The sequence below is a fragment of the Gouania willdenowi genome, chromosome 6, assembly GCF_900634775.1.
Source record: "Gouania willdenowi chromosome 6, fGouWil2.1, whole genome shotgun sequence".
In the NCBI taxonomy this organism is placed as follows: Eukaryota; Metazoa; Chordata; class Actinopteri; order Blenniiformes; family Gobiesocidae; genus Gouania; species Gouania willdenowi.
Window position 1 is genome coordinate 25014303 of NC_041049.1, and position 26858 is coordinate 25041160.

General features: G+C 39.8%; 1 protein-coding gene across 1 annotated transcript in view; it reads right to left on the bottom strand.

Moving 5' to 3' along the window:
• Positions 1-8278: 8278 nt before the first annotated feature.
• The window catches only part of slc41a2b (solute carrier family 41 member 2b), a 45503-nt gene continuing 26923 nt past the window's right edge, over positions 8279-26858 (bottom strand). Inside the window, exons 9-11 of the mRNA XM_028450580.1 lie at positions 22516-22647; positions 22230-22378; positions 8279-10767 (exon numbers count right to left, since the gene is read on the bottom strand). Of these exons, the coding sequence (XP_028306381.1) occupies positions 10582-10767; positions 22230-22378; positions 22516-22647 (467 nt within the window). The 3' untranslated portion in view covers positions 8279-10581. The remainder of the gene's footprint in view (positions 10768-22229; positions 22379-22515; positions 22648-26858) is intronic.

The following is a 26858-nucleotide window of genomic DNA, read 5'->3' on the forward strand; positions in this document are numbered from 1 at the left end:
GTTAATTCATTGGAGAATAAACAGATACTGGTCAGTTTCACTTTACTAAGGCACAGACCTTGTCTGAGGCTCTGATGCTGCATTCACACAGCTCAGCCTCCACATAATGTGGACAATATATGTATTTTGTACAGCCTGTATTATCTTACAGGACTGAGGCTGTCAGCGTCACCACATCGTATATATGAATACATGAATGAATGAATGAATGAACGAACGAACGAACGAACGAACGAACGAACGAACGAACGAACGAACGAACGAACGAACGAACGAACGAACGAACGAACGAACGAACGAACGAACGAACGAACGAACGAACGAACGAACGAACGAACGAACGAACGAACGAACGAACGAACGAATGAATGAACGAATGAATGAATGAATCAGCTGGCCAATGTAGGACAGTCCATCAGCTAAAAATCTATATGTTTCCTATAGGATGTCATCAGGTAAATGAAAGAATTGAGTCGATACCTAAATATTATCTCTCTCCTGTCAACTGTCAGATCAGATCCCCTCAGCGACGTGTCCAGAGAATAAGAAAACTGATAAGTCAGGAGGCGGTACTGTATATTGGCTTGAATCTTATCCTAGCACTTAACCTACTCCAGACCAGGTTAGCCGTTAAGTTAGCATGTGTTACTATGGTGATTTACCCCAGTAAGAAGTTAATCAGCGTTTTAATACAGCCCACAAGGAATCACTCTATTTGAGCGATAAGAGGAATACCGGCTTCGTAGTACAGGCCCCTAAAGTTCAACATTTTGAAAAATCACAACGAATCAACAATATGTGCTACAGATTTGCAGCTTCACCAGAAGAAATATTTGTACATTTAAACCTATTGGAAAATATGAAGTACAAAAACTACTTTCTGTATTTTTGTCTTAATAACTGAGTTTTTTTGCCAAATATCATCTCTTGTGCCAGAAATTGTGAGTTCCAGCCTCAACTGATATAAAATACAAATTACAATGTCACCTTTTTTTTTATCTTCCTACACTCTGCTTGTTGCTCAGAAGTGCCTAATTGTGCAAAATATAGCCTGGCCCCGACCATTGCTGCACATCAGCTATAATTGCCAAAACAAATTGTCAGAAAAAAGAAGTATTATTATATTCATCAGTGAGATGTTAGTCAGGTATGAACCCAGCAGGTCTCTCAGATCTATGGACACAGGTCAGATAGTGGAGCCCAGAGTTCACAGTAAACATGGTGATGCTGCTTTTAGTTGTTATGCTGCAAAGAAGTGGAACAAACTGCCAGCAGAGCTGAAGTCAGCATCTATTGTGAACATTTTTAAATCAAAGTTAAAGGCACTTTTTTTTTCTACTGCGTATGATTGAGAGAGAGATTTTTGGTCATGTTGTTGTTGATTTCAAATGATTTTACTGATGATTTTAAATGTTCTTATTGATTTTAAGCTATTGAATGTTTTCTGTTGCACTTTTTGAGCACATTGAGTTACCTTGTGTATGAAATGCGCTATACAAATAAAACTTTTGGCGTATAGTTTATAATAATGTACAATAATGTTGCCGATTTGTGCGCATTGGTTAGTAGTGTTTTTAAAAGTCTATTAAAAATGTTCAACTAATCTAATATGGTTCTTTAAAGGGCCCATGTTACGGTAAATCAACTTTTCTGTGTTTTAAACATTATAAAGTGCTATATGGGCTTCATACACATGCCTTAAGTGTTTTTTTCATTGATTCCCTCAATCGTTAGTTAGAGGGTGATTTGCTCCTTTCTTACTGCAGGGTGAACACAAACACCTCGCTACAATTTGATGACGCGTTCCCACTTTGATAACAAATTTGACGCAGTATTGAGCTGGAGAAGCCGCGCCTCCAGGAAGCTCTCTGCTGTGATAGACATGTAAATCGACACGCCCACAAAGGTGAGCATCTCAGCGTCCTTCACACAGTGCTATGTATGTATTTTCTACAGTCTATGTATGTACCAGTGAACGCCCCGCCCCCACGCTCTGTCTCGTGTTTATAAAGCAGCATGGGCTTGGCTACGAAGTGGGTGGAAGGAGGGCGGGCCGTCCTCTGGCCCTACGTCACAGTGCGTGTCTTGTCTATAGACACGCCCACTCATGAATATGCATCAGTAGGCCACAAATTAGCCTGTTTGTGTAGAGTTGCTCAGAAAGTTACTTTTCAGAGGCTAAAACTCTGGAAAACAGGCGAGTTTGGGAAAATAAACATCAAATACTATGTTTTTGGGGTCCTTAGAACAAATGATGGGTGAAAAATAGCATGATATGGGACCTTTAATAAGGCGGTTCGGAGAGAAAAAAATGGGTTGCCCTTACATTGAGCTCAAAAGAAATGTTGTAATTTACAGAGAGTGGTAATGGTTTTCACTGCACCATGTGATGATCTGAATGGGTAGGAAGGCTGCTGTTCAGGCCTTTTCATCCACACTCTGGTGATGACTGATGATTAGAGGAGACTCTGTCACTCTGCTTTAGGCTTGCACTCATTCATCTCCCCGTTAATGCTGACATGTTACTGCGTATGGGGCGTTTTCTCTGTGGCAGACATGCAGCTGTGGATTTCCCCACGGCAAAGGAGCTGCCAGCTTCCTGCTGCCATCTCACTTTGGTGCCAGATAAGATTTATAGCTGCCTAAATACAAATAGATTGCACTGAGTCCACTGAGCGAGCAGCAGAGGCGGAGCCAAATCCGCCTGTCAGCAGATGTATCGATCCTCCTCTGTCACTGATGAACACAGGGGATGCTCTGAGCAGCAAGGAGTGCACGGGTCACCGTGTCACTGACAGGCCGTCACACCAGCTGCCTCAGGCTTTTTCACATGAAGTGACTCTCCATTTAAAACAGCAGGAACTTCATTCTTTGGACCAAGCAAACATTGTAGGAGATGAATAACAGCAGGTCAGGGCAGATCACCATGAATGCTCCAGACGCGATCACAGTTTGCACTGTCTAGCAGAGGAATGTCACCCCGAGGTGCTGGGAATGCCTTAGTTTGACCAATAAAACAAAGGTCACCCAGTCAGACGCTCCAATTGTCTGGCATTTACATTCAAATGCTCCTTTTTTTTTACTGTTGTCACAAAACAAACGGTAATTGTGCAGATGTTTGCATTAAAAGGTGACAATGAAAAAATCTTGAAGGCTTGACCTGGATTCAAATAAATCTGCTGGCACTGGCGTTGACGACCTTTTACTGCATGGGGAGCTGAACTGGGGCACCTCACCTCCAATGTTGGCCTGGAGAACACTTTGTCGCCCTTATGGCTGGTTGGCTTCATCAATTACTGCACAGAGTTTTCAAAAAAATGGGGGTGCCCTGACATTTGGACCTACTGTGTGGTTATTAAGGGGGATAGAAATTAATTATAAGCCTTTGGAGTGTGAATTATCAGGATACCATGATCAGGATCACTGATCCAAATAACTGCAAATATCTGGAAAAGAGGCAATTTTGTTTGTTATAACGTTTGAGTGTAAAAGCATTCATTCAGTCAGGAAAAGCGTAAAGCTTGTGTACTCACCCGTGGCTTGTGATGTCTAAACGTGAATGCTGAGGATGTAACTGACCCTAGAGGACACCCATCAGTGTGTGAAGGCTTAGGGCTTAGAAGAGTACTGAAGAATAATTATAATAACCACACTAACCCAAAAGTCACATCCAGGCAAAAATGACTGCAGAAAATACCACTAACTGTAATGGATAGACTTAAAGAAAACTGAATGATCTTTTGAAAACAGATGTGATTGCTAAAGTTACACAACCAACACCATTGGTCAACAGCCCAATGGGTAATAAAAAGAAAGATATAAGGAAAATTTGAGTTTGTCAAGACCCTAGGAACCTAAAGAAAAACAACATTATCCCATACCAACAACAGAGGAACTTATGAGCAAGCTGACAGGAATGAAGATGTTAGCAGTGTTGGATGAAAAGGAAGGACACTGGCAAATAAAGCTTGACCAATGATCTTCACTACGCCTTCCATTTAGAATTAAATCAGCGAGCGAGGTATTCCAACAATGCAAATGTGACACATTTAGTGACATTCAAAGTGTTCGGATCATAGCTGATGATGTGATTATTGCAGCATCTGCAGATGCTGCAATAATCATATTGTTTTGCCTCCTCAGGTATCTGGCTTTTCGTGCAATTTCAGCATTTCTCCTTGTCAAGTGGTTATTCATATAAACAGTTCCTTTTAGCTTCCGTCCATGTTTAAACAGGGCAATCTTGTTTTTTCTGTTGATGAATCGCAAATTCATTGCAGGCATGCCGTTGTCCTTTCTCCTCGGATAAGTGTGGCATGCCTCGATATCGTTCATGTCCAGAGGAATCCCTTTTGACTTCCAATCAGTTAATCAAATCAAATAATCAAAATGCCCATGTTTTGTGTAGTTTTCGGCTGCTCCAATTGTTCTAACCGAGAAAAGGAAAAGAGATTTTACAGAGTACCGAAGATTGTCGTTCAAAAAGGTGAGAAATGTAAAAAAGCTCACAAACCAACGCCGTAAAAAGTGGATTTTAAACCTACGTCAGCAGTCAGGAGGAGCAGAGTCTGCTGATACCCGTGTCTGTAGCGACCACATCGTCAGAGGTCTGTTAGCGAGCTAACTTTGTTTTTGTGGCTGTGTTTATATAGCATTAGGTTGTCGTTAAATGCTCATTTACTAAATAATGTTTATTAAGTTACCGGTAATCTAATATAGACTTCATTAGGACTTTTTAGGCTGCCCTGCCCCCTGCTCCTTCTTTATTTCACCCTTGCTGCACACTGCGCGCACAGTACTACATGTCATAAATGTACTATTCAGTAGTAGTATATATGTATGTGACAAACAAACCTCAGGTATCCTTGACTGTCAGGCTAACGTTGTAGTTAAGATGTTTTGGATGTTTATTTACATTATAGCCGTTACTGCTAGCATCTTAACACATAACACACATGAACAAACACTCACCCTGACGAAGATCAAACCATAATCATCGTGGAGTCGTTTGGTACTGAGGTTGTGGACCCACCTGCTCACAAAAAAGTTATATTTCTCGTACTGCATGAAGCGAATCTTTGCGCTATCTTGCAACACTGGTTCAACATCGGTTACTTATTAACAGATGTTGATTAATCTGTGACGTGCCAAAATTGGCCCGACAATTATTCGGTCAGGTGCTACTCAATACTCACTATACCTCTCTATTCACCATTATCTTAATCCAACCTACTCGTCACAGATTGCAGAGTTGAGAAGTGCTAGTTTTTTTTATATGAAAGGTTGGGCTAAGAGTGACACAAGAAGCCCATAAATGTCACAAACCACCATTCTCTGCCAATAGTGAAAGTCATACATTTTTACATCAAAATATGCCAAATTTTAATATTATGACTAAAATTTCAAAAGTTGGACAAGATTCAACACTAATTCATACCCAAACATGTTGGAGATTTAGTTACTCTTTACTTACTGGATTCAGTTTAGCTGAAAAAGTCATTTAAATTACAAGCAGAATGTTTGTACTTGATACAGGAATGCCACTGAATAAGTAAACACGTTTTTAATATAACAAAGCAAGCAGTGTATAGTTACTTGATTCAGGAATATCCCTAAATACAAAATTACATTTTCAATATTTCAAAGCAAACAGTGTGTTTTACTTGATTCAGGAATATCAATGAATACGTAAATACATACAAGAAACACACTTGGGTTGACCGTCACAAATATTGCTCACTAGGGAGATCTGCTGGTCTGTACGGTGTGATTTACATGTAACCAGAGAAGGTATGGGTTCCATTTTTGTGTATTAGTAGTCTGGCAAGAATATGAACAGAGGCAGGAGTGGTAGCAATATATAATCTTCAACAACAATATTAAAAATACTACTTTTATTTCATGAAATGTTTTAAAAGCTTGACACAAAAATCTAATAAAACATTAAACACCAATAAAACAAAAAAGTTTAGAAAACGAAAATACTAACAAACTTAAGGTTAGTAAATCAACCAAAAACAAACCAAACATTAGAAAAAGATTAACCAAACCAAACTAAGAAGTTAAACCTTACTTTATTCCGTTAAAGTGCATGGTGATACGTTTAGGGTTAACTCAGAGCTATTTTGGACATGATCGGCGCAAATTGAGAGCTTATTGAGGACCAACTGTATTGGAAAAAAAACATACGAGTCAGCCCCCTGAACAAATACACTCAATACGGAATAAGCAAGACAATATGTACCTTTCACACTTGGAAACCCGGTTCCCACAGGGGCTCAGGGCGCATCACGAGAGCAGCATTTCCCCCTCAATGCAAACTCCATAAATTCCCTAACCCAGTGACAGGGCAACAATAAGTTCAAAGAGTGCATTAATATCATTGGATTTGAATGTTACTCATATTTAGCGCCCGACAGTACAGCCTAGGAGCCCCGAACTCGCAGATGCTATGGCGTGTACATCTGCTTGTTATCCTGCTAATCGGAGGGTGCGGCTAAGAAAGCGTCCAGAAGACAGGGATTATGATTTGATGTGGTGTATGTCGGTGGGAAATTACAACACTTTAACCGGCTGGTTACATCTATTCCCCTTAATGAATCGGTGGCCCACCGATTAATAAAATGACCTATGACCATGGGCGAAATATGGCAGTGGTTATGCTGCTAGCACCTTGGGTCCAAGAAGCAGAAGCCCCATTTTCAGCACCAGGGTTAGAGTGCTTTCCTGAAGTCTTCGCGTTGATTTCCTTGGTGTAGACCCAGAGCTGTGAGGCACAACGGGAACAGAAGGAGTTGGAATTGGAGAGAGAGTGTGTGAGTGGTTCAACAGGCGTAGATGAAGCACTGACCATTTCTCTGACCATCAGCAAAGCCCTTAACTCAAACTCATCATTACTGGACTCCTCCTCTGCAGGTAGTCCTTGGGGCCAGACTTCCTGGTTCATGTCTTGAGGAAGGAGCACAGGCTTCAAGTTGGTACGGTGCACTTGCCTTACTCGGTCAATCATGTTGACTGGCGCAATGGAGTAGACCATACCTCCAGAGGGAGGAGCCTTTACGGCCTGGTAGACGGTAGAACCCCAGGCATCTTGGATTTTTCCGCATCCTGGGCCCACACCCCGGATACACTCTTTGGCCTTCCACCAGTGACTCACACAGAGCTCGTTCATCATGCTTCTCCTTCCCCTGCTTTGCTGCAGACTCCATCCGACTCCGGGCAACATCCATAGCCACCTACAAGCACCTCCGATGCTCCATCACCCAAACGCACACTCTTCCAACTTCAGGCTCAGGGAGGTTGCCAAGGAGAAAATCCACAGGTAGGTGGGGCTCTAGCCCATCAACAGGTGGGGCTACTCACCAGTGGACTGATGGGAGGTAGCGTTATAGTTGAACACCAGTTGTGGGAGGTGCTTAGGCTAAACTTGCTTCTCTTCTGGGGGAAGTGTGCAGAGCAGGATGTGCTGTCTAGATGTCATTTGTGTATTTTTGTATTAATACCTGAATTTTCAGTAGGCATATGAAATCTGCCTTTAAACACTAACAGCTAATGTCTTGCACACAGGTGACTGGCTTAGTTTATTAGCAAAGCTACAGGTGACGTTACCATGTGCTCATCAGCTCAGAGAAATAGTTGTGGATTCATTATGTTTGTGAGTGAGAAGAAGTTTGGAACACATGTATGAGTTGTCTCTTGCTAATTAACTCAGTAAGCTAGAGCATCATCTCTTGTGCCAGTAAGTGAGTATAAAAGAAGTGCATTAGCTGATGTGTTGCTACTGAATTAAAATTAAACTGGAGATATTTGGTGTGTGATATTTTCACGCGTGAACAACAGCTTTACCTCAAGGATCCTTTCGTCAGTTTCAATCAAGACCGTCTTATTGATCTGATTTGGTTGCAATGCGCCATGCACGTGATGCTGAGTCACCTGAAGTCCGAAATGCCCACCTGGCTAGCAACGCTGTGCGCGAGGCACGACAGCGTGCAGCAGAAGGAAGGCTTTAACACTACAAAGTATGTACACCTCTTTGTACATCTAACCTTCAAACACTTACTCATTTGGCCATAATTGACAACTCTACTTAAGCTCCCACTATATTAATACATACCTCCAACAGGCACTGTACTAGTTTTAACTAAATTAATAGATTGCGATAAAAATATTGATGTAGCATTTTCTTTCTCTTTTTTCTTCTGCCCAACATTTGTACCTGCCATTTCACACAAGGGTCCCAAAACAAGCAGCAGTTCAAGAATACAACACAGAGAGGATCTAGGTATGAAATATGGACCTTTATTTAATCTTTCTGGGTCTGAAGCAGATCATTTCATTCAAAAACAAAATTCCATCTCCAACCACGTATCAAAAATCTGAAATGTGATCAGTATGATGGGAGTCGAATGAAAACTCCATAAAAACCTTTTTGTACAAAAAGGAAAGTCTTGTCGAGTCTTACAATGCAATAGAAAGAAAAAGTTGCATTAATGGCATGACAGAGAAATACTTTGTCAATCCGTTTTGGTTAAGAGGCACGTTTTGGAGACGCAGAGCTGCAGACATCGCATTACACAGCGGTGGTTTCGTGGGTTGGTGCTGCTGGTGTCAGGTGACCTCTTCGGGCTCCCAAACGTAAACGGCTGAATAATCCTGTGCATGCATGTGTAAACCCTGACTGATGTGCAAACCTTTACATGGGAATGTTGACGATCCCAAACCCCCTCAAAGGTGGAGATAGACACAACGTTGACTTAATTCACCAAGGATTATGTGGTTTCTGATAGTGTTCAGAGAGAGTAACTAACGAAGACTGGATGCAGATCAGACAGAGAGAACATGATTTCTCATTGGCATGATACATGTGCAAAATCAAGTTAGCAATCCCCCTCGAGCTACACCTTAAAAAAAAGAATTAAATTAACTTTGAGATGATAGGACATTCAAACTAAAACTAAAACAAGACAAAATATCTAGTGAAAAATGCGTTGTAAAAAGAACGTATTGGGTCACCTTATTCGTCAGCCTTATATACACAAAGGGCCCTTTACGCAGTGGAAATTCAGCCCTGGACCATTGATTAATAATTACCTCAGACAAACTAATTTATAACCATGTCAAAACGTCTGAACTTGTGAATCAGGTAAAGCACCGTTCTAAACATGTAGTCCTCACCACACCAGCAAACGTCATCATTGGATATAAACGATAACCACGGATAACAGGAAATCCTCTGAGATCTGGGAATCATTGCATAGCCTTCATGTTGAGAATTCCAACTGTAAAAGAAGCATTTCCAGCAATATGAACATCATGGAAACATAAAGAAAAGAGAAGGTGCTCATTTCCTGTGTTAATAGGAGAGTAGGAAGCCTTTGGTGGAATGCCAACGCTACATGGGACGACGCAGAATTAACCAAAAACGGCTCCGTTGGTCACCTTTTAATATTACTGCAAACACAGGAAACTTCTGGAATAATAAAGATTGGACTCTTCCCACAACCTAGTGCATATAAAGGTTTTACTCGTTTGCTGAAGATTGAGACAAAGTCTCAGATTTTTATAGTAACAACTCAAAAATCTACTGCTACTGTACATCTTTATGAATGCAACTTTCCGTGAGATTGACTAATACAAATAAAGGTCTATCGTGGTACTATGACAGTTGTCTTATGATGAACCATAAATCAGAGAGGGGGCGGGGTTTCGTCAGGGCTGGAATCCCAACCTTTCAAAACACAACCCATTAATATTGATGGTTCTACTATTTCCTTCCTACACCCATGTATGAGAGTTCGTGAGATTACATTTAACATTTAAAAACAAACGTTAAAGTGAGCCATAATGTTTCAGTAGCTCCTTTAGGAAAACTGTTGTGAACACTTGGACAATCTGACGTCACCCCTGCCAACTGCTGGTGTTTAATAACAACTACGTGATGCTAGATTTTTACAGGCATGTATTGTGTATGTGTGTGTCGCTTTAAAGATCCAACATGGCTCGGCTCGGATATGATTAACTGCAATAAAAGCTGCAATAGACGGAACTGGTCCTCTTTAAAAAAAAAAAAAAAAAGAACTATCCACAAAACTAAATCCTTCAACACAAAAGAAAAACAGCTCGTACCTTAACAATAAATTATTTCCCTTTTAAGCCTTAATAATATTTGAAATCTGACACCAGACCCATTATACTGTCCTCCACCTCAAACCTATCATGATACTAGAAACCAGTGCTACAAAAGGCCGATAAAGAAATGTGTGACACAGTGGGAGATAAATCCATCTATGGAGAAAGTCTTTAAGGTAACCCTGCAGGACTTCCCACAGTGCTGCAGGTGTCCCCCACCTCAATGGAAAATCCAAAAGCTTTGGTGAAAACAATTTATGCTGGTTAGGCCTCTGACTGTAGTCCAAAATTCAACGCGCGAAATGTGTAGCCAAGCTGAAGATATTTGATGAAACTCTGCGTGGAGACGAGGCACCCACATTCCCACGAGGCTTCAGGGCCTGAGAAGTCAGACGGGGGGATGGGGGGGGGGGTGGTTATGCTCAGCACTGTGTCCGACCGTGTTGCTTCTGCTCAGTCACCTACGTCGCTGTCCTGGTCTCCTATGAGCCACAGGAAGTGGAAACTGAGGGCCAGAAAGGCAGTGCCCAACAGATCACCCAGAGCTGTTAGGTAGGGGATGGAGAAACTGTCGGGGTCTTTGCCGCTGCGCCACATGGAGTGCACCATCCAGTCTGCTATGCACAACAGCAAGAGCACCTGGGAGAGGAAGAGCAACGTTCAGACTGACAGCTGGAATCAACACACTGGTGTAATGAGGATGTTTTTAAATACATAGGTTTTAATGTGAAGTTAATCCTTCTTTTGCAGCTCTAAGAGGTTCCACTCTTCTAAGAAGGCTTGTAAGATGTAGGATAAGAAGGCCTGGCACACAAATCACAAAGGTGCTCACTGGGTCCAGCAAGATTTATTTTGTCTTCTTTTTTAATCGTATGTTAAGGTTTTATTTTTTCAGACAACTGTTCCTCTGACATGTTTCGTCAGAGGAGTTCTGAAAACAAAATGAATCTTGCTGGAACTATTACACGGAAGTCAAGGAAACTTCAAAGGAAGCATTAAAGGCGATCAGCAGAACTCCTCTTACAAAAACTGGCAGTTAAAACGTATGAGGAGATCAAGGTGGATTTCCTGAGTAACAGTTGTCTGAATAAATGAAACGAACACAGTGGTAGGCTGAAGCATTAACATTCTCACCTTTACTGGTGATGAGGGGCCAAGCCCAACACTGGAGTAGCCAAATACCTTTATTATTATAGATGAGGAACTGTTATCAGAGAGGGGCCACAAACTGACTGTATCTGATCTGAGTCACATTATCAACATTCATATCAGCATTTAGAATAATGACAAATCTGAGCATTACACAGAACAAAGGGTTTGTGTGTTTTCACTGTTGTTTTGTGTTTTACAATCATTTTGTGTATTTTTGTTGTCTTTTCGGGCTTTTGGTGTATTTTGTGTAATTTTGTTGTCAATTTGTGTGTTTTTCTGTAAATTTGTTGGTTTGTGTGTTATGAGTCCTTTTGGGTGTTGTTGTCCTTTTGTCTTATTTCATTGTCCTTTTGTGTATTTTATTTATTTAATTTTTCAAGTCATTTTGTGTATTTTTACTGTTGTTCTTTGGGGTGTTTTTCTGTAATTTTGTGTGTTTTCTTTGGGGGCCTCACAAAATAAGGGCTGTGTGTGGCCCCCGGGACCGTCAGTAATTAAATAATTACAATTACAATTCAAAAACCTCAGACCACTATTCATCAGTTCAGGTGTTGGAAAACAAACATGGATGGATGGATGGATGGATGGATGGATGGATGGATGGATGGGTAACACTTGCTGGCTCTAGTGATTTTCCGAATCTTGCTCAAACTTTGCAGTTCTTTTTTTCCTGCATGTTTTAAATGCATCCAAGTTCAACTTTAAAAAAGTGAGATAAGGAGAACATTTTTCCAGGAATATCATGTCAGAAAGGCTTGAATTCTCCAAAGTGATTTGCAATAAATGTCTAAACATTTGAGCTGTGAGGAGAACAAGAAGGAATGGACTAAGCAGCAGATCGAGAAATCACCTAAAAAGGTGTTACTTACAATCCGAGTTCCATGTTTTAGGCAAAAAAGGGCAAGAATGAAACTGTATTAAAAGATGAAGAGAACCCTACAGAGTTTAAAGTGACACAAACTGACTGACAGACGCTGTCATTGATGAGCACAGACATGCTGAGAGTAAAGTGGGGACTAATGATAGCAGGAGGATCAACAACTGCTATGTATGCAAACATTAATGTGTGGGATGGAATCAGATAAACTGTTGACAGTGCTGCTCGTCTCTAATGCTCAATATGTGGTCTGAACACTAATCGTATAATCTTTAGCCTCGATAAAAGCACAGAAGCAGCTTTGAAACCTTACATTATGATCGGCATGAGGTAAACAGCTGTGTCTAGTAGTCACAGATACCACACTGCTGCTTCAGTGGCTCACACAGGTCTGGACTTTATGTTAATGCTCTATTTACACTGTGTTAAAACAACAATAGTCATCAAGTATGCATGGAAAATATGCTGATAAAGCTTTACTGTTAAATACAAAAACAACTGATTACTATGAAACACTGATTTCATCATATCAGGGTTCCACACATTCCACACATCAGTATAAAAAAAATTAATTGGTGGCATTTAAGTAAATTAATGTATCGTTGTTTGTTTTTATTATTCTGAATATATATGCCATTATGTCACCAAAGTATTTAAAGAAGATTAAAGTGTGGCAATGAAGCTTATACAAATAATATGCTCTTTCTCCTGAATATGACTGGCAACCGCCGCCTCCCCCATGTTGGAGATCTTAAGTGATTTCACACAAAGTCTGTATTTAGCATTAAACTTGTCAATATGTGTAACCTACTGTGTGCTCTCACACAAACCTTTTAGCTGTGCTAGCAAACACTTCAAAAACACTTCGATCAGTTTCTTTTGTTTTGAGATATTCATAATCTTATGTTTTAGAAAATAGAAAAGTAAAGACAGACTTAGAAACACTAATATTTTTCCATACATTAGTATCTAAATTTTTAAAAGCAAACTCTATACTTTCCATACTTGCGTAGGAACCCTGTAGTATTTCTGCAAAAGATACAAAAAACCTGTGGCATTTCATCTATAAAAGGTACGGTTCTTGTAGTAAGTATAAAATGAACATTCTGGGCAACATTTGTAAAAACAGTGCAAGATCCCTTTAATATTTACCAAACATGAGTTAATTTACTTTCATTCTTACATGTTCTTCTGATGTCCTGTTTCATTGGGGATCACATCTTAAATGTACAACTATTGTTTCACTTGATAGCTCATTAGATGGAGTCATGAATTAACTCTATCACGACAAGAACGCCCTTACTACTGCCAAATCTTCTTATTATTCCAACCTCATCAACACTGGTACGGGCAACAACAGAGTCCTCTTTGCAACGGTCAGCCACCTAATTCAGACTCCTAATAGCTGGCCGGCGAAAAACCAAAGCAGAGAAAGCACAGACTCAATAAACTCTGCTGTCCTCTGATACAGTCAGATGATATGGTTCAGAGAAAAGAATTCAGCTGGTAGCAGGGAATGGGGGGGAGACATCACATCTGTAAACATTCTGGTGAAAATGGACACATCCTTGAGCGCGTTGGGCAGGGTTGGGCATCGTTTGGATTATAACGATTCTGATTCCGATTCTCAATTCCGATTCCTGTTCTAAACGATTCTCGATTCCGATTCTTTAAACAGGTCACAGATTTCACAGGATATATATCCTGTGAAATTTCACAGGATATTTCACAGGATATTTTTTTCCATTTGAAAAAGCCTTTACACAGGCAATTTTTATTAATTCACTTAGTTGATACAGTTGAATTTGATTGCTGTACTGTAACTAGGGTAGTCAATTACAAAGGCCCTCAACTGTAACTGTAAAACTGAAACTTGCTGAAATAACACTACAAACAAGTTAGCAGCAGTCTAAAAAACAAAGAGCTACAGCCCAGGTAGATATGAAACAAAATAAAAACAAACTCAAAACCTGGAGCAGTCATGTGACAAGTCAATCAACAGTTCTTGTTGAGAAAGATTATTATTACTCTGGATACAGTGGAAACAGAAACTATAAAATATAATTATATTTTGAACTTGTTTATATTGTACGGAAGATATTATATACAGTAGATAAATGTAATTGGAGTCTAAAGCCACAAAAATTGCACCACTTTCAAAAGAAAATAGACTAATATAAGACCTCTTTACATGGAGTAGAAGACAAAAGAGCAGTGGAAACTTTGGACATTTTTTAATCCTTGAATCTGTTGATCAAAGTAAAAGTACCCCAAGTATTTTTTTCTTTATGTACATACGTAAATTGTATATGACTGTAAATAATTTACGTGTTTTATATAAACAGGTAAATGTGTGAATTGTTAATATTGTAATAGTTGTAGGGAGTGCACGTGTCAGTAAAAAAAAAAAAAAGAAAATCAACAACTGGCCGTCACTTTCTGTAATTCCGAGGCAGCAGTCCCTCCCCCGCTACAGAGAGACGGCAGCAGCAGAGGACTGTCCTACACTTCCTCATTTAGGCTAAATTAAAGCTGCTAACTTCATGAATACGCCCACATTATGGGTGAACTCATTCTTTAGTAACTCCGTAAGTTGATCATTTAAACCATAGAAGCAGCGCTGTCTACGATACGGCAGGAGAAGAAGTGATCAGCGCTCTCTCTCTCTCTCTCTCCCTTGTCAGCCGCGCGCGCGCACGCGTGCCCTGCCCAAACCTTCAGTCATGACTGGCAGCCTTCCCAAAACAGCTGCCAATGTAATACAGACTTTACGATAGATCAGATAGCCGCCAGCTCCAATTAGCAGCAATCCCTGCTACCATGATTTCAATCATGTAGATATCCTCAACAGAAAAGAGACAGCCAGACAACCTTCCAGGAATCCCAGGAATCCATTGTGTATCCGGCTAGAAACATTCCATTAGGGCACACGGGATCACCTTGGCCTGGTCTTTTCATTGAAAAAATTTGATAAATAGCATTAAGTGACCAGCTGACCAATTCCATAGTTTTGGCAGATAGGGAGGAGAGCGGGAGAAGATAAATGCGACCGCCTTTGTCAAGAAGCAGAAGAGTGATAACACACATGTCTACATCGCCTCTAAACCCACTGCTGCTACCCCTCCTACTTCCCTCATCACCTGCATGGACGACATCCGGAGCTGGATGAGCAGGAACTTCCTGCAGCGGCAAATGGCAATATAACCTTGGCCCTGCTTATATCGGTTCCAAATCCAACCTCACCAAATCACAACACAACCCAGCCCCACCCATCATCACCAACGAATTCCCTGTACCCTTCTCCCCCCCCAAGTCAAGAGCTTTGGCACCCTGTCATTTGCACCTCACATTAGAAACATCACCCGGACTGCCTTCTTCAACCTCCGAAACATCTCCAGACTCCACTCCTTTCTGTCCCAGTCCAGCACCAAAATCCTGGCTCATTCGTCACTTCCCACATCGATTACTGCAGTGCCCTCCTCACTGGACTCCATGCCAAACTCATCAACAGACTGCAAATCATCCACAACTCAGCCGCCCGGATCATCACCCGCACCAAATCATCTGACCACATCAACTCTATTCTCATTAAACTTCACTGGCTCCCTTTACAATACCGCATCCACTACAAAAACCTTCTCCTTACAAACAAAGCTCTTCACCATCTAGCGGCCACTTACCTCTGCGACCTCCTCCATAACTACAGCCCTTCACGCACCCTCCGCTCAACCTCTGCCGGACTGCTAACCATCCCCACACCACACCTCAGTACCATGGGTGAGCGAGCCTTCAGCTGCTCGGCACCCAGACTTTGGAAGTCCCTCCCCCCACAAGACAGTCAGACTCCATCTCAACCTTCAAATCAAAACTTAAAACCCACCTGTTGAAACTGGCATACTCTCTAATTAGTTACTGCGCACTACACTTGTCTTTTATTTTGTTTTTTTTTTGTTTTGTTTTTTAATCAATGTTTGGTTTTAATACTCTGTGATGTTATTATATGCATTCATCCTATCTAAGGTGACCTTGGGTGACTTAAAAGGTGTCATCAAACAAATAAAATGTATTATTATTATTATTATTATTATTATTATAAGCTTTTTGTTAATGAATGTTGCAGTTGCTGGAAAAACAAACCTACTAAAGGCAAAGCTGTAAATTGTAGAGGTGAATTGCAATGAAAAAAGTTCATTAGAAGGATGTTTAGGAACAAACTGAAGAGAGGATAAACGAGTCTATGAACTTATTCAAAGATGATGTCAGGCTTACAGCAGTTGAGGGTCGAACATGGAGGTTCAAAGAAATAAAGGTTTTGATGACTGATGATAGAAGAGTTGATAGTCAACATTTTAATGGTTTAAAAAAGCTGTGGATAAATTCAAACATGAGCTTTTATAAAAAAAAAAAGGAAAAGGACAAAAGGATAACTGTGACAGAGACAATCCTAGGATAACGAATCAGAATTATAGCTGCTGTTTTTAACAATGATTCATGGGTTTTATAAGTGAAAAACTGATTATTTTTTAAATACTATTTTTGCATAGCTTTGAAATGTTAACGAGAGAAATTCAAAATACTGTAAAAGTGTTCAGTTTTTTAGATACAATTTGGATATTTTCCAAACATCATCGACAATGACTCGAAATATTGTCATTTTTAACTAACATTGAAGATGTATTTAGCAAGATAGCCCGAGTGTGTGCATCCATTATTTTGAACTTATTTGGTGTTGCAAAACATTTATTTAAATTTTATTTTGCCCAGACAGCACATACATGTTTACACAGAAGTGAAACCTATTCAACTTTTGACCTCAGTGTGAGGGGGCGCTAGCACACCAATCTGTTCATTTACAACCTCTAATAATCAGTAGAAGAAGACCACAAAACTTTTTTTTTTTCGTTGTATTTCCGGGTCCGTTTTTTTTCTCTCAAGTCTCATGCATTTCAACTACTTGTGACGGAGTATGTGCATGTACGCGGCTGATGTGCATGAGTGTGGGTGAGACAGATAGTCTATTGAAAGAACCCACGGAGGAGAGGGAGAGAGTCCCACACAGCAACCAGGAGGACAGGTAGAGAGTCTCACATGCACAGAAATGCAAAAAACTACACCAAAAAAATACAAAAATACACAAAATGACTCCAGAATCACTACAATGACAACAAAACAATGATTATTCAAAAAATGCACAAAAAGACAACAGAAAGATACAAAAATACACATGACTCCAAAAAACATACATTACAAAAAAATACACCAAACAAAAAATATATAAAAATGCGTAAAAAAAAACAACAAAAACATTTATCATGCGCATGTCCCATAGAATTAAACCAGGGAAATCGCACACGCTTTTTTACTTTGCACCCACAAATATACCCCTTTATAACACTACAGAGTACAGAGTATGTACATCCAACCTTCAAACACATAGTCATATGGTCATAATAGACTCAACTTAAGCTCCCACTATATGAATACATACTTCCGACGGGCACTGTACTAGTATAGTTAAATTTATATTTTTAGACGCTTGCGTAGCACCACCTTTAGAACTGTTGACCTGTTTTTTGCAGCTGAGGAAATCTGACACGGGACTGGACCTTTATACAAAATATGGTAACTTATCTCACATGGAAATTAAGAACTACAGGTTCCAATATTTACTTCCTCAAAGATGTGGAAACGTGGAAAAAGAATCTCATTATTTCTCAGTCTTAACGCAAACAAAGTGGAACATTTTTTTAAATATTAGAATGATCTCTTTCACATTTGACAGATATTGCCACTTAAAAGACTAGGTTATTTTGCTTTGACACATTTATCTGTCAATTATTTCTTTAATTGGTTTGGTTGAAAACATTTCCTGCTCTCTTTGCCCTGCCGTCCTTATGAGCGATCAATCCATTCTCTGCATTGTGCCACACAGCTTCATCCATGCATGGCTGCTTTACATGTTTGACTGGATGAGGTAAAAATACATCCCAAGTAGCATCTTTAGATAAGGTGAATTAGTGTCACATTAAAACTCTTGTTAGCATATCTGTTGCTCTTCAGTAGTGGAGTGCTTACAGAGATGAATGCTGAGCTGACGGGTGTCAGATCAAGTCGTTTTGTCACAGCTTGGATTCGCAGCATACCTGATCTTTCAAGATAATGTTAAAACGATCCGACACAGCCGCGACTAAAATAATGAGAGCTGGGCCATGGAGCCAGAGGTGCTCGCCTTTTAACACGCCTATACTTGGCTTCTGCTTGTGTGCCGACTACATGATCAGGGAACTCACACTGTGCGAGCTCCCTGACAGCATTCAGTGATAATCAGTGAAAATACTTCACAGGCAGAACTTAACACCTGTGAAAAACACAGGTGGTTAGAAAACGCTTGTGGTGTTAATAAATGTTCCCTTGATGTCAGGTTTAGCTTCACTTCACTGATGCATATTTGTTAGCTTTAAACTTGAAGCAACCTTTCCAGTGATGAACATTGGTGAGTCTTAAAATGTCAGACTTGTTCTCTGTAACACCTCTAATACACTTCTCTGCTGCTCCTTTTAATGTCACAGTGTGTTATTTTTGGTGTTGCCATGCTGTGTGTGGTCCAATGCTGTACAATCATTTTGCCAAGTGTGTTGTCCAAATTGTGCCTCCATGTTCCAGGGATTTTTATTCCTTCAGCTATTGTTATTTTCCTAGTGCATTCTAAATCAGTGTTTCTCAAGTGGGGGTATGTGTACCCCTCGGGGTGCACAATGGCATTACAGTAGATACTTGAGAGAGAGGGAAATTAACAAGTTAAAGCATTAAAAATATGGGGTCTTATAATGTTTATTTTTAGTTCAAAAGGATTATCATCCTAAATATTACCAGCAACTCACACAACAACAACAACAACACACAAAATGAGAGAAAAATATACTGAATAATAAAAAGAACAGACCAAAAGCACATGCACTAAGACAATTACTATTACCAGCGACAGACAATACAACAACGAAGACACACTAAATGAGAGAAAAATACACAAGATCGCTACAAAATACACAAAAATAACAGAAACATACAAAACGACACAAGAAACAACCAAACGACACCAGAAATACACACACTGAAAAAATAATTTGAATAATACCAAAAACACACAAAAATGACAACAAAAAAACACAAAATATGAGAAAAATCTACTGAATAACAAAAAGAACAGACAAACAACGACAAAATACACTAAATTACACTAAAAACTCATTGAAGAATGATAGAAATGATCTTGATTAGAACATGAACTGAAAATAGAAGAGTCAGCCTTGGTCCCACACCAGGCGTGAGATGACTGTAAATGATAAAAACAAGAGAAATAAATTCATTCAGGAGACAATAAATACTGTTTGATTTTACTCATTTACAAAATGACAATTCTTTAAAATGTGTGTTATCACTCATTCATTCCATCATTATGCTCTAGAGTTGTTTTTCATAGTATTCTAATGTTGCAGTCGGACAAAGGGGGTACTTGGATTCAAAAGTTAGCGAAAGAGGAGTACTTGAACCAAAAAAGTTTCAGAACTCAGTTCTAAAGTATACAAAAATATATATAAATCCAATATATTAATTCTTTCACCATGAGTCAGGTAATGCCATTCTTTGCAAAAGCTCCCATCTCTCTCCATATTCTTCTGGCTTTCACTTTCAATGCAACAACCCACACAATGTGCCGCTCTATGATTGCTAATAATGAAACCTGCTGTAACGGCGCTCTTCAGGTACACGGCTTTATCAGGCCGCACAGCATCCGCCACTTTGCAACACACAGACAATATAGAAAGAGTTCAAAAGTGCACGGAGAGGAGAAGAGCAAGCAGACCCAGACTGACCCCGGGATGGAAATGAGATTGTGTAAAGAGCTTCTGCACATTTAAAATGCAGCTCATGTTTTAAATGAAACATTTATCTCCATATTTGGGGCGACTGGCAGCAGAACAAATGAAATGCATCTGCATGAATACTGAATAAAAGACTGTGGTTTCAGGATATTATGCCCTGATCCACGAGGGTCCTAAGAGGTTAATGAATTTAGCTGCTGACAGACAAAAATAAGGCTGTTATGTGACACATTAAAAGTATCACTAAGCTTTTTTGGGCTCTCTTCACAATAAATTCAAAGCAAGACAATGACTTTAAATACAAAAAAAATTCATCACATATGACGTTATAAATGATACTAATCCTAATTTTACCATTTGATGAGTTAGCATCATGCAGGGTTGGGTTCAATTAAATTTTTTAGTTAGAAATACGTTACCCTTGTTCAATTACAACTCAATTATGATTACAGTGAAATACAATGACTAAAGTTCAATTACAATAAAACACATTTATTTTTATTAAAAGACTTGTCCAGCCCTTAGCACAGCCTTTTTTTTTTTACACCCAAAAACATAATATCAGCACTTCATATTTCAAGCAGCTCCTTGGTAATTATTCTTGCTGTTGCTGCCAAAATAAAACACCAACAGAAGTCAGACGTCCTTCAGGCGTTGCCTCAAACCACAGCGATGCAGGACTTCACAGATACACGTCTATAAAAGGTGATCTGGGGCACTCTGGGGGGCTTGGCCTTTGCGCCTGGGGGCCATCGGAGCGACTTGCATGCTTTATTTTTTGTATGTTATTTTGAATCGAAATACTCTTTTGTGTTAATAGAAAATTGGCCAAATCTTGAAAATTGTCTCAAACTTTAACACACTCCTCCTGGAGCTACTACTACTACAACTACAGTAATGTCCTTGGATGTGTTAGTACAACGACAAAAATAATAAATATGTCTACGTTGATATCTCAATAGTACATTTCTGTCTAAACAAATCAATGATAATGCATTGAAATAGTAGTATAAGATTCAATGTTATATTATGTCTTTGTATGAAGTAGTGGTAGTACATCGAAGGCGGCACAGCGAAGGCGATGCAGCGAACGCGGCACAGTAAAGGCGGAGCAGATTGCCGAAGGCGGTGCAATTTGGTGAAGACAGCGCGGTGAAGGCAGCACGGTAAAGGCGGCGCGGCAAAAACAGCTTTGTTGGATGGGTGTCTGGTCTTAACCAAGTAGCGGTGCAGGATGTATCGCTGCTCGTCACAGCTTCAGGTAGACTGTGACGAGCAGAGCTGCATGTGTGAGCGGCGTCGACAGTGCGGAGCTCCTGGTGACAGTGCTGAGATCCCGGTAATAGCAAGATACCTGTATTCTTACCAGCTTTAAGTAAAGATATATAGAAGGTGGGATGAGCCACTCCTCATGAAAAACAATGTTCAGCTAGAGCTTGAAAAAGACGGCGATTGTCGACAAATACATTTGTCGGTGACTAGTTCTGTCGACTAATCGTTGCACCCTTACTTCACTTGACTATTAAACTTCCCAAAATTACAATTTCACTTTTATCCACAGTGACATCCAACAGGAGCAGTAAAGGTTAAGGAGCTCAACATCCCACAGTAATGGCCCAAGTTGGATTTGAACCAATGATTGATGTTTTCTTTACCGTTACAACAGCACCGTACCAAAACACGCTATATAGTGTCAATAGTGTAAACTACTATAATTAATTTTACGTTCTATAGGCTTCAGAGAATTTACTGTTACACAAAGCATGATAATTTGAATGAGATTATGGGCGGAATGGACATATTTGTCTGTTAGTCACACTTACTAGATGTTTAATCATAGGTTTTCTACTAAAAAATAGCGTGTAAATGTGTGATATTTGTCCCAAAACATGCATGTGAAACCTTTTTGTGTCATGTTGAGCCCAATTTACAATAAAGAGAAAAAATAAAGAAGGAAAGATTTCTGTGTCAGAACATTTTTTCTGTCTGTTTACCACAAACATGGAATATCACAGGCCTTACTACTGTATGTGGACCAAACTTATTTTGGATAAATTACTAAACCTTGCTTATACATATTTACAGGACACATTTTTAGTTTGTTTGGAGTTATTTATACCAATTTTTTTTTCAAAGATCAATGTGTGCAACAGGAAGCCTGAGAAGGTCATAGTACACTATACCCTTACCTGCAGCATAGCAGCAGCCAGGTAGACAGACATAAATATGGGTGTCAGGGTGGTGTGGCCACTCTTCATCAGGTGGATGGTGTAGAGGAAGATCAGGTGGCCCGGGATGACCAAGAGGACGAGCACCTGAGCAGAGCGATGATTGGCTCCTGAAAAAGAAATCAAAGTGGAGGAGGATGCACTGCACAGTTCTCTGTTACTGTGCCAGAGAGTGAAAACATTTGCCTTCTTTATTAAAGACGCAGCCGAAAGGCAAGCAGTGTCACAAAGTCACGTCTGAACGGACCTGTTCCACAGAATGTGCGGCAGGGGTAGTAGCAGCCCTTGGCCTCCTCAGGAACCTCCCCAGGGGCACAATGAAAATGCAGATATGTTGAGATCCTGCTGGATTGAATGGCCACCAGGTTACCACCAATACCTGCAGCAGAGACAGGTATATGGTTCAGAGATCTGTGTTTGAATCCAATATATCATGAAGGGTATGCAGAAGAAATCGGATCCAAAACTCACATTCAGGATAAAGGTGACATGCTGGTAAAGTGTTTAAATACCCGAGTCTGTGTGTACTCTTACAGATTTGAATAAATACACTGTGACAACTCTTAGTTTAAGAGAATTAGAATTATTAGTAGGTCTACTGAGGGTCTATCTGGTCATCAGTCCGTTATATAGCTAACACAATAAAAATGCAAAACAACATTCTGGGAGGACAAATGACAACCTGGGAAAAAACCCTAAGCTTAGGGGTGTTACTATGGCCAATTTAAGAATTTACTACATCTAATTGCTATAAATTTGGCCATCTCATTAATGTGGAGGAGGATCGCGGACTAAGAGAGGGGGGTGGAGTCTATCATACAGCCACGAAGCTCCATATGTGACGCTAACGTGTGACCACTGCACCTCTGTAGGCACTGACAGCAGTCTGTGAGTCACGGCTTGCTTTAACACAGAGGACTGAGTCTGCAGCGGTTTGCTTTGACTGTGAGTGAATCTACAGAGCGTTACTATGCAGAAGCCTGTGTGCAACACTACCACACTGGGACTAAGAACACAAATACTGGAACAATATTTTATTCATCATTAATAATAATAGTAGGTTGAAAAAAAGAGAGCTGCTCTTTCCTTCAATAATCTGCACAGACTGCTGTGTCTTAGCAGCTAAATGTAAAAGAGCAAAAGATTGTGTTTTAACAAATTTGAATGTTTAAGGTTCACATTTATTCTGCACTTCCCTCATATTATCACTGGCATTTTCTAAACTGATGAGCTAGATCCTATGTGCACTTTTTTTAGCGGACTATCTCGGGTATTTTTTAAATAATATTTTTAGTAATAACAGACTGATGTTTAAAAAAGCTCAAACTTCTGAAGTCTGTCTGGCTCACAACATTTTTTTGATAATTATCTTTGTAAAAGAAAATGCAATTATTACACATTTTCCTTAATAAATGTACATGTTTCAGAATAAACAATTTCTGGGCAATAACTTGCAATTAATTAAAGTCAGATTTGCTATTAATTACTTGATTTTTGACATTTATGACAACATTTTCATTTTGAACATTTTGATATTTTTTAGTCCTTTCCAAGTCAACAAAAATAAAATTGCAGAGACCACATACCAAGATTGAAGATAACACATCGATAAGTCAAACAACTTATTACAATTTGAGAAATAAGCAAACAAGCACAATATGGCCAGTTATGTTAAGCAGTTGAAAGCCTTAATGTAAAGATTGAACATAAGATGTAGGGAATGGACAAAAGGATTGGTAATCAATTCAAAATAACAAAACTAAAGTCCAAATAAAACCAAAGATTTCTCAAGACTAAATTAAGTTCAGCAGTCTTCTATTAAAATTCTGAAAAATGTTTTTAAAAGCATGTTTTTAAAAAAAAAAAATGCAATAAAAGGGTAATATAATGAAAGGAGCATAAACCAGTTTGAGAACAATCTCAGTAGCTCCTATAAACTGTGTGTGTTGGGTCTCTGGTGACACATTTTCATCCAGGCTCCGTGTTATTCGGTGTCTGCCTGTATCACCTGTGTGTAGCAATGCTTTGCAGCTTACTCGTGTTAGGATTTAATTAACATGAAACAGGTGATCAGTCATGAAAATGTGCGTTGCCATCTGTAATTATGAAAGGACAGACTACCGGCAATTTGAATTCTCGTTTCGTACCTCTACCTTTTCCTTGGTCTTTTAATCTGTAAAGCCACAGTCTGGTGACTAACCGCCAGAGGAAAGCTCACTTACATACTAATAGTTAAGAGCTGCAGACAGGTGAGCACAGAGCAGATCAAATCAGATTGCTGCTAATGTGGCATTTATAGATGTGGTTGTATATTTGAAATTGTACAGACAGAATAAACAGTTTCACAGCAAGTGGATTGAATTAGACACAACCAACACCATTGAGGTGATGTCCACTTAATTGAATCTCCTGTGGGCTTTTGTTCGCCTGCTGAGCCTTTATTCGAGCATTGCCAGTGCTCCCACTGGGGCTGTAAACACATATTATATCACAGTGCCTTTTCACACTCCTGTCTGAACGCAATGCACGGCCGATCCTGCTCTCGTTAGTGCCTGTTCTTTCTTTATTCTTTGTTTCTATGGAAGATGAGATGTGGTACAAATAGATCTGCAGCCAGGAAGCAGCCCTGGTTCATCACAGTCCAGTACCAACAATAGAACAAATTATTGTAACCATTCCTACAGAAAGAAAGTGCATCATTTTATTGAACAAACTAAGAAGTCTCAGATTATAAATGTTATCAAGTAACATCAAAATTACAATGCTCCACTGGTCTGACTGTGCATGATGATGTTCGGCTTCAGTGCAACCACACACATCCACACAGCAGCGTCTAAGGTGTGGGGGGTTTTGGGGGAACCGTGCTTATTTAGGTCAATGGGTCTGACAGGGTGAATGAGGCGAAGGAGGACTGTCAAGCTTCTAGTCAGCTCCAGACTAAACCCGGAGGGTGAGGTTGAGTTGGGTGGACTCCTGCTGTCCTCTCCAATGTGGTACAAATGACAGAAACATGCTAAAGAAAGATTGGGTGTGGGCTGAAAAACAGAATTATTTGTGAAATAAAAATATGAAAGCAGAAGACACCTTATCTAAACATGTTGAACAGAAGGTGCAGGAAAAAAGGTACATATGACAAGACAACAAAAATTAAAGAGGAGCCATGAGCAGGGCCTTCAATTTTCCATTTCAAAATTTCCCAAATTGCTTTTTAGGGTTTACCCGTTTCCGCATCACATTACACATTTTTTTATTTCAAATAAAGTCTGACCAGAAAGACAATTCTGGGTTAAATTTTCTGATGCAAAATACCACACAGGCTAATTTATTAACAAACAGCTGCACAATATGTGCCACTTTTGGCTTTTTCACCTGTAAGGAACAGCATGTGTGAGTGAGTTCTGTAGTATGTGCCTTATTTAGGGGAAGGTCTGGGTTAGGACGCACTGAGCTTTACATGTTGTTCTGAAAAGTAAAAGCAGCGACTCCTAAAACGAGTATTTTTAGTATTATTTCATTTCACGTTGCTTGTCTTTAATGTGTAACTTATTTATTTTCATTACATATTTTCTTTTAATTTCTCATGATCACTCGTGGTTCCCTGGTATTCACTAATGACTTATTAGACACATTTGTTGCAGACTTTACATCCTTTAACACTTATTGAAAGCAGTGTATATTTGTAGCTCTTGTGCTTGGCTGATCAAAACAGTCAGTCGCCAATTGGACAGAATACTTCAGCCTCCATAGACAAAAACAATACTTCGGTCAGAAAAAAGCATTTTCCACAGGAAATCCTCAAACAAACCCCCCAGAAAAGTCATTAATAAGGATTCAAAACAACCCAAAAACACAATGAGTGTGGAAATGTTTGTGATGTGTATATCTCTGTGTTGCTGCAGGACGGAGGAGCGCTGGGTGTGTTTGTGTGTGCTCGTTGCCGTGACAATGTGTGATTATTGCCGCTGTCAAGTCCTATATTTTGTCCTTCCTATGTTTTCCAAAGGAAATCCTAAAGCAAATCCCCCAGAGACTTAGTTAATAATAATTAAAAATAACCCATAATCACACGATCTCACAACCTGCGCTAAACGTGCGCATAAACACAGCTGATGCTGAACATCTCGCCTGTCAGCGCTCAGAGACGTCATGTCACCGGTAACTTAAGTTAACGGTAAATATCCTATAATGTGTGAAGATGTGAGAATTTACTGTATGAGCAGGTGAAACAAAGCAGTCAGGTGTGCAGCCATCGCTGACCATGTGAACTGTTTGGGGAAGAGAGAGAAGTGAAATAAATCAATGATGTGGGACTAATGCCGAAGGCAGTGAGGAAATGTTTGTGACGTGTTTTTTTGTTTGCTGACAAAGTGGGTCTGAAAATGGATGGATGGATAGATAAATATTTGTGTGTGTGCTGCCTGATGGAACACTGGGTTGTGAGTGTGTCAGCGTGCCTGTTGCCGCGATGATAGTTTGTGTGATTGCTGTGTGCCGCCGCTATCCAGTCACTGATGGAGTTGCTCCATCACAATTGCACCTTAACGTAAAGTCCTTTGATCCTGTTTGCTTTCTCACATGGTTAAAAACCGC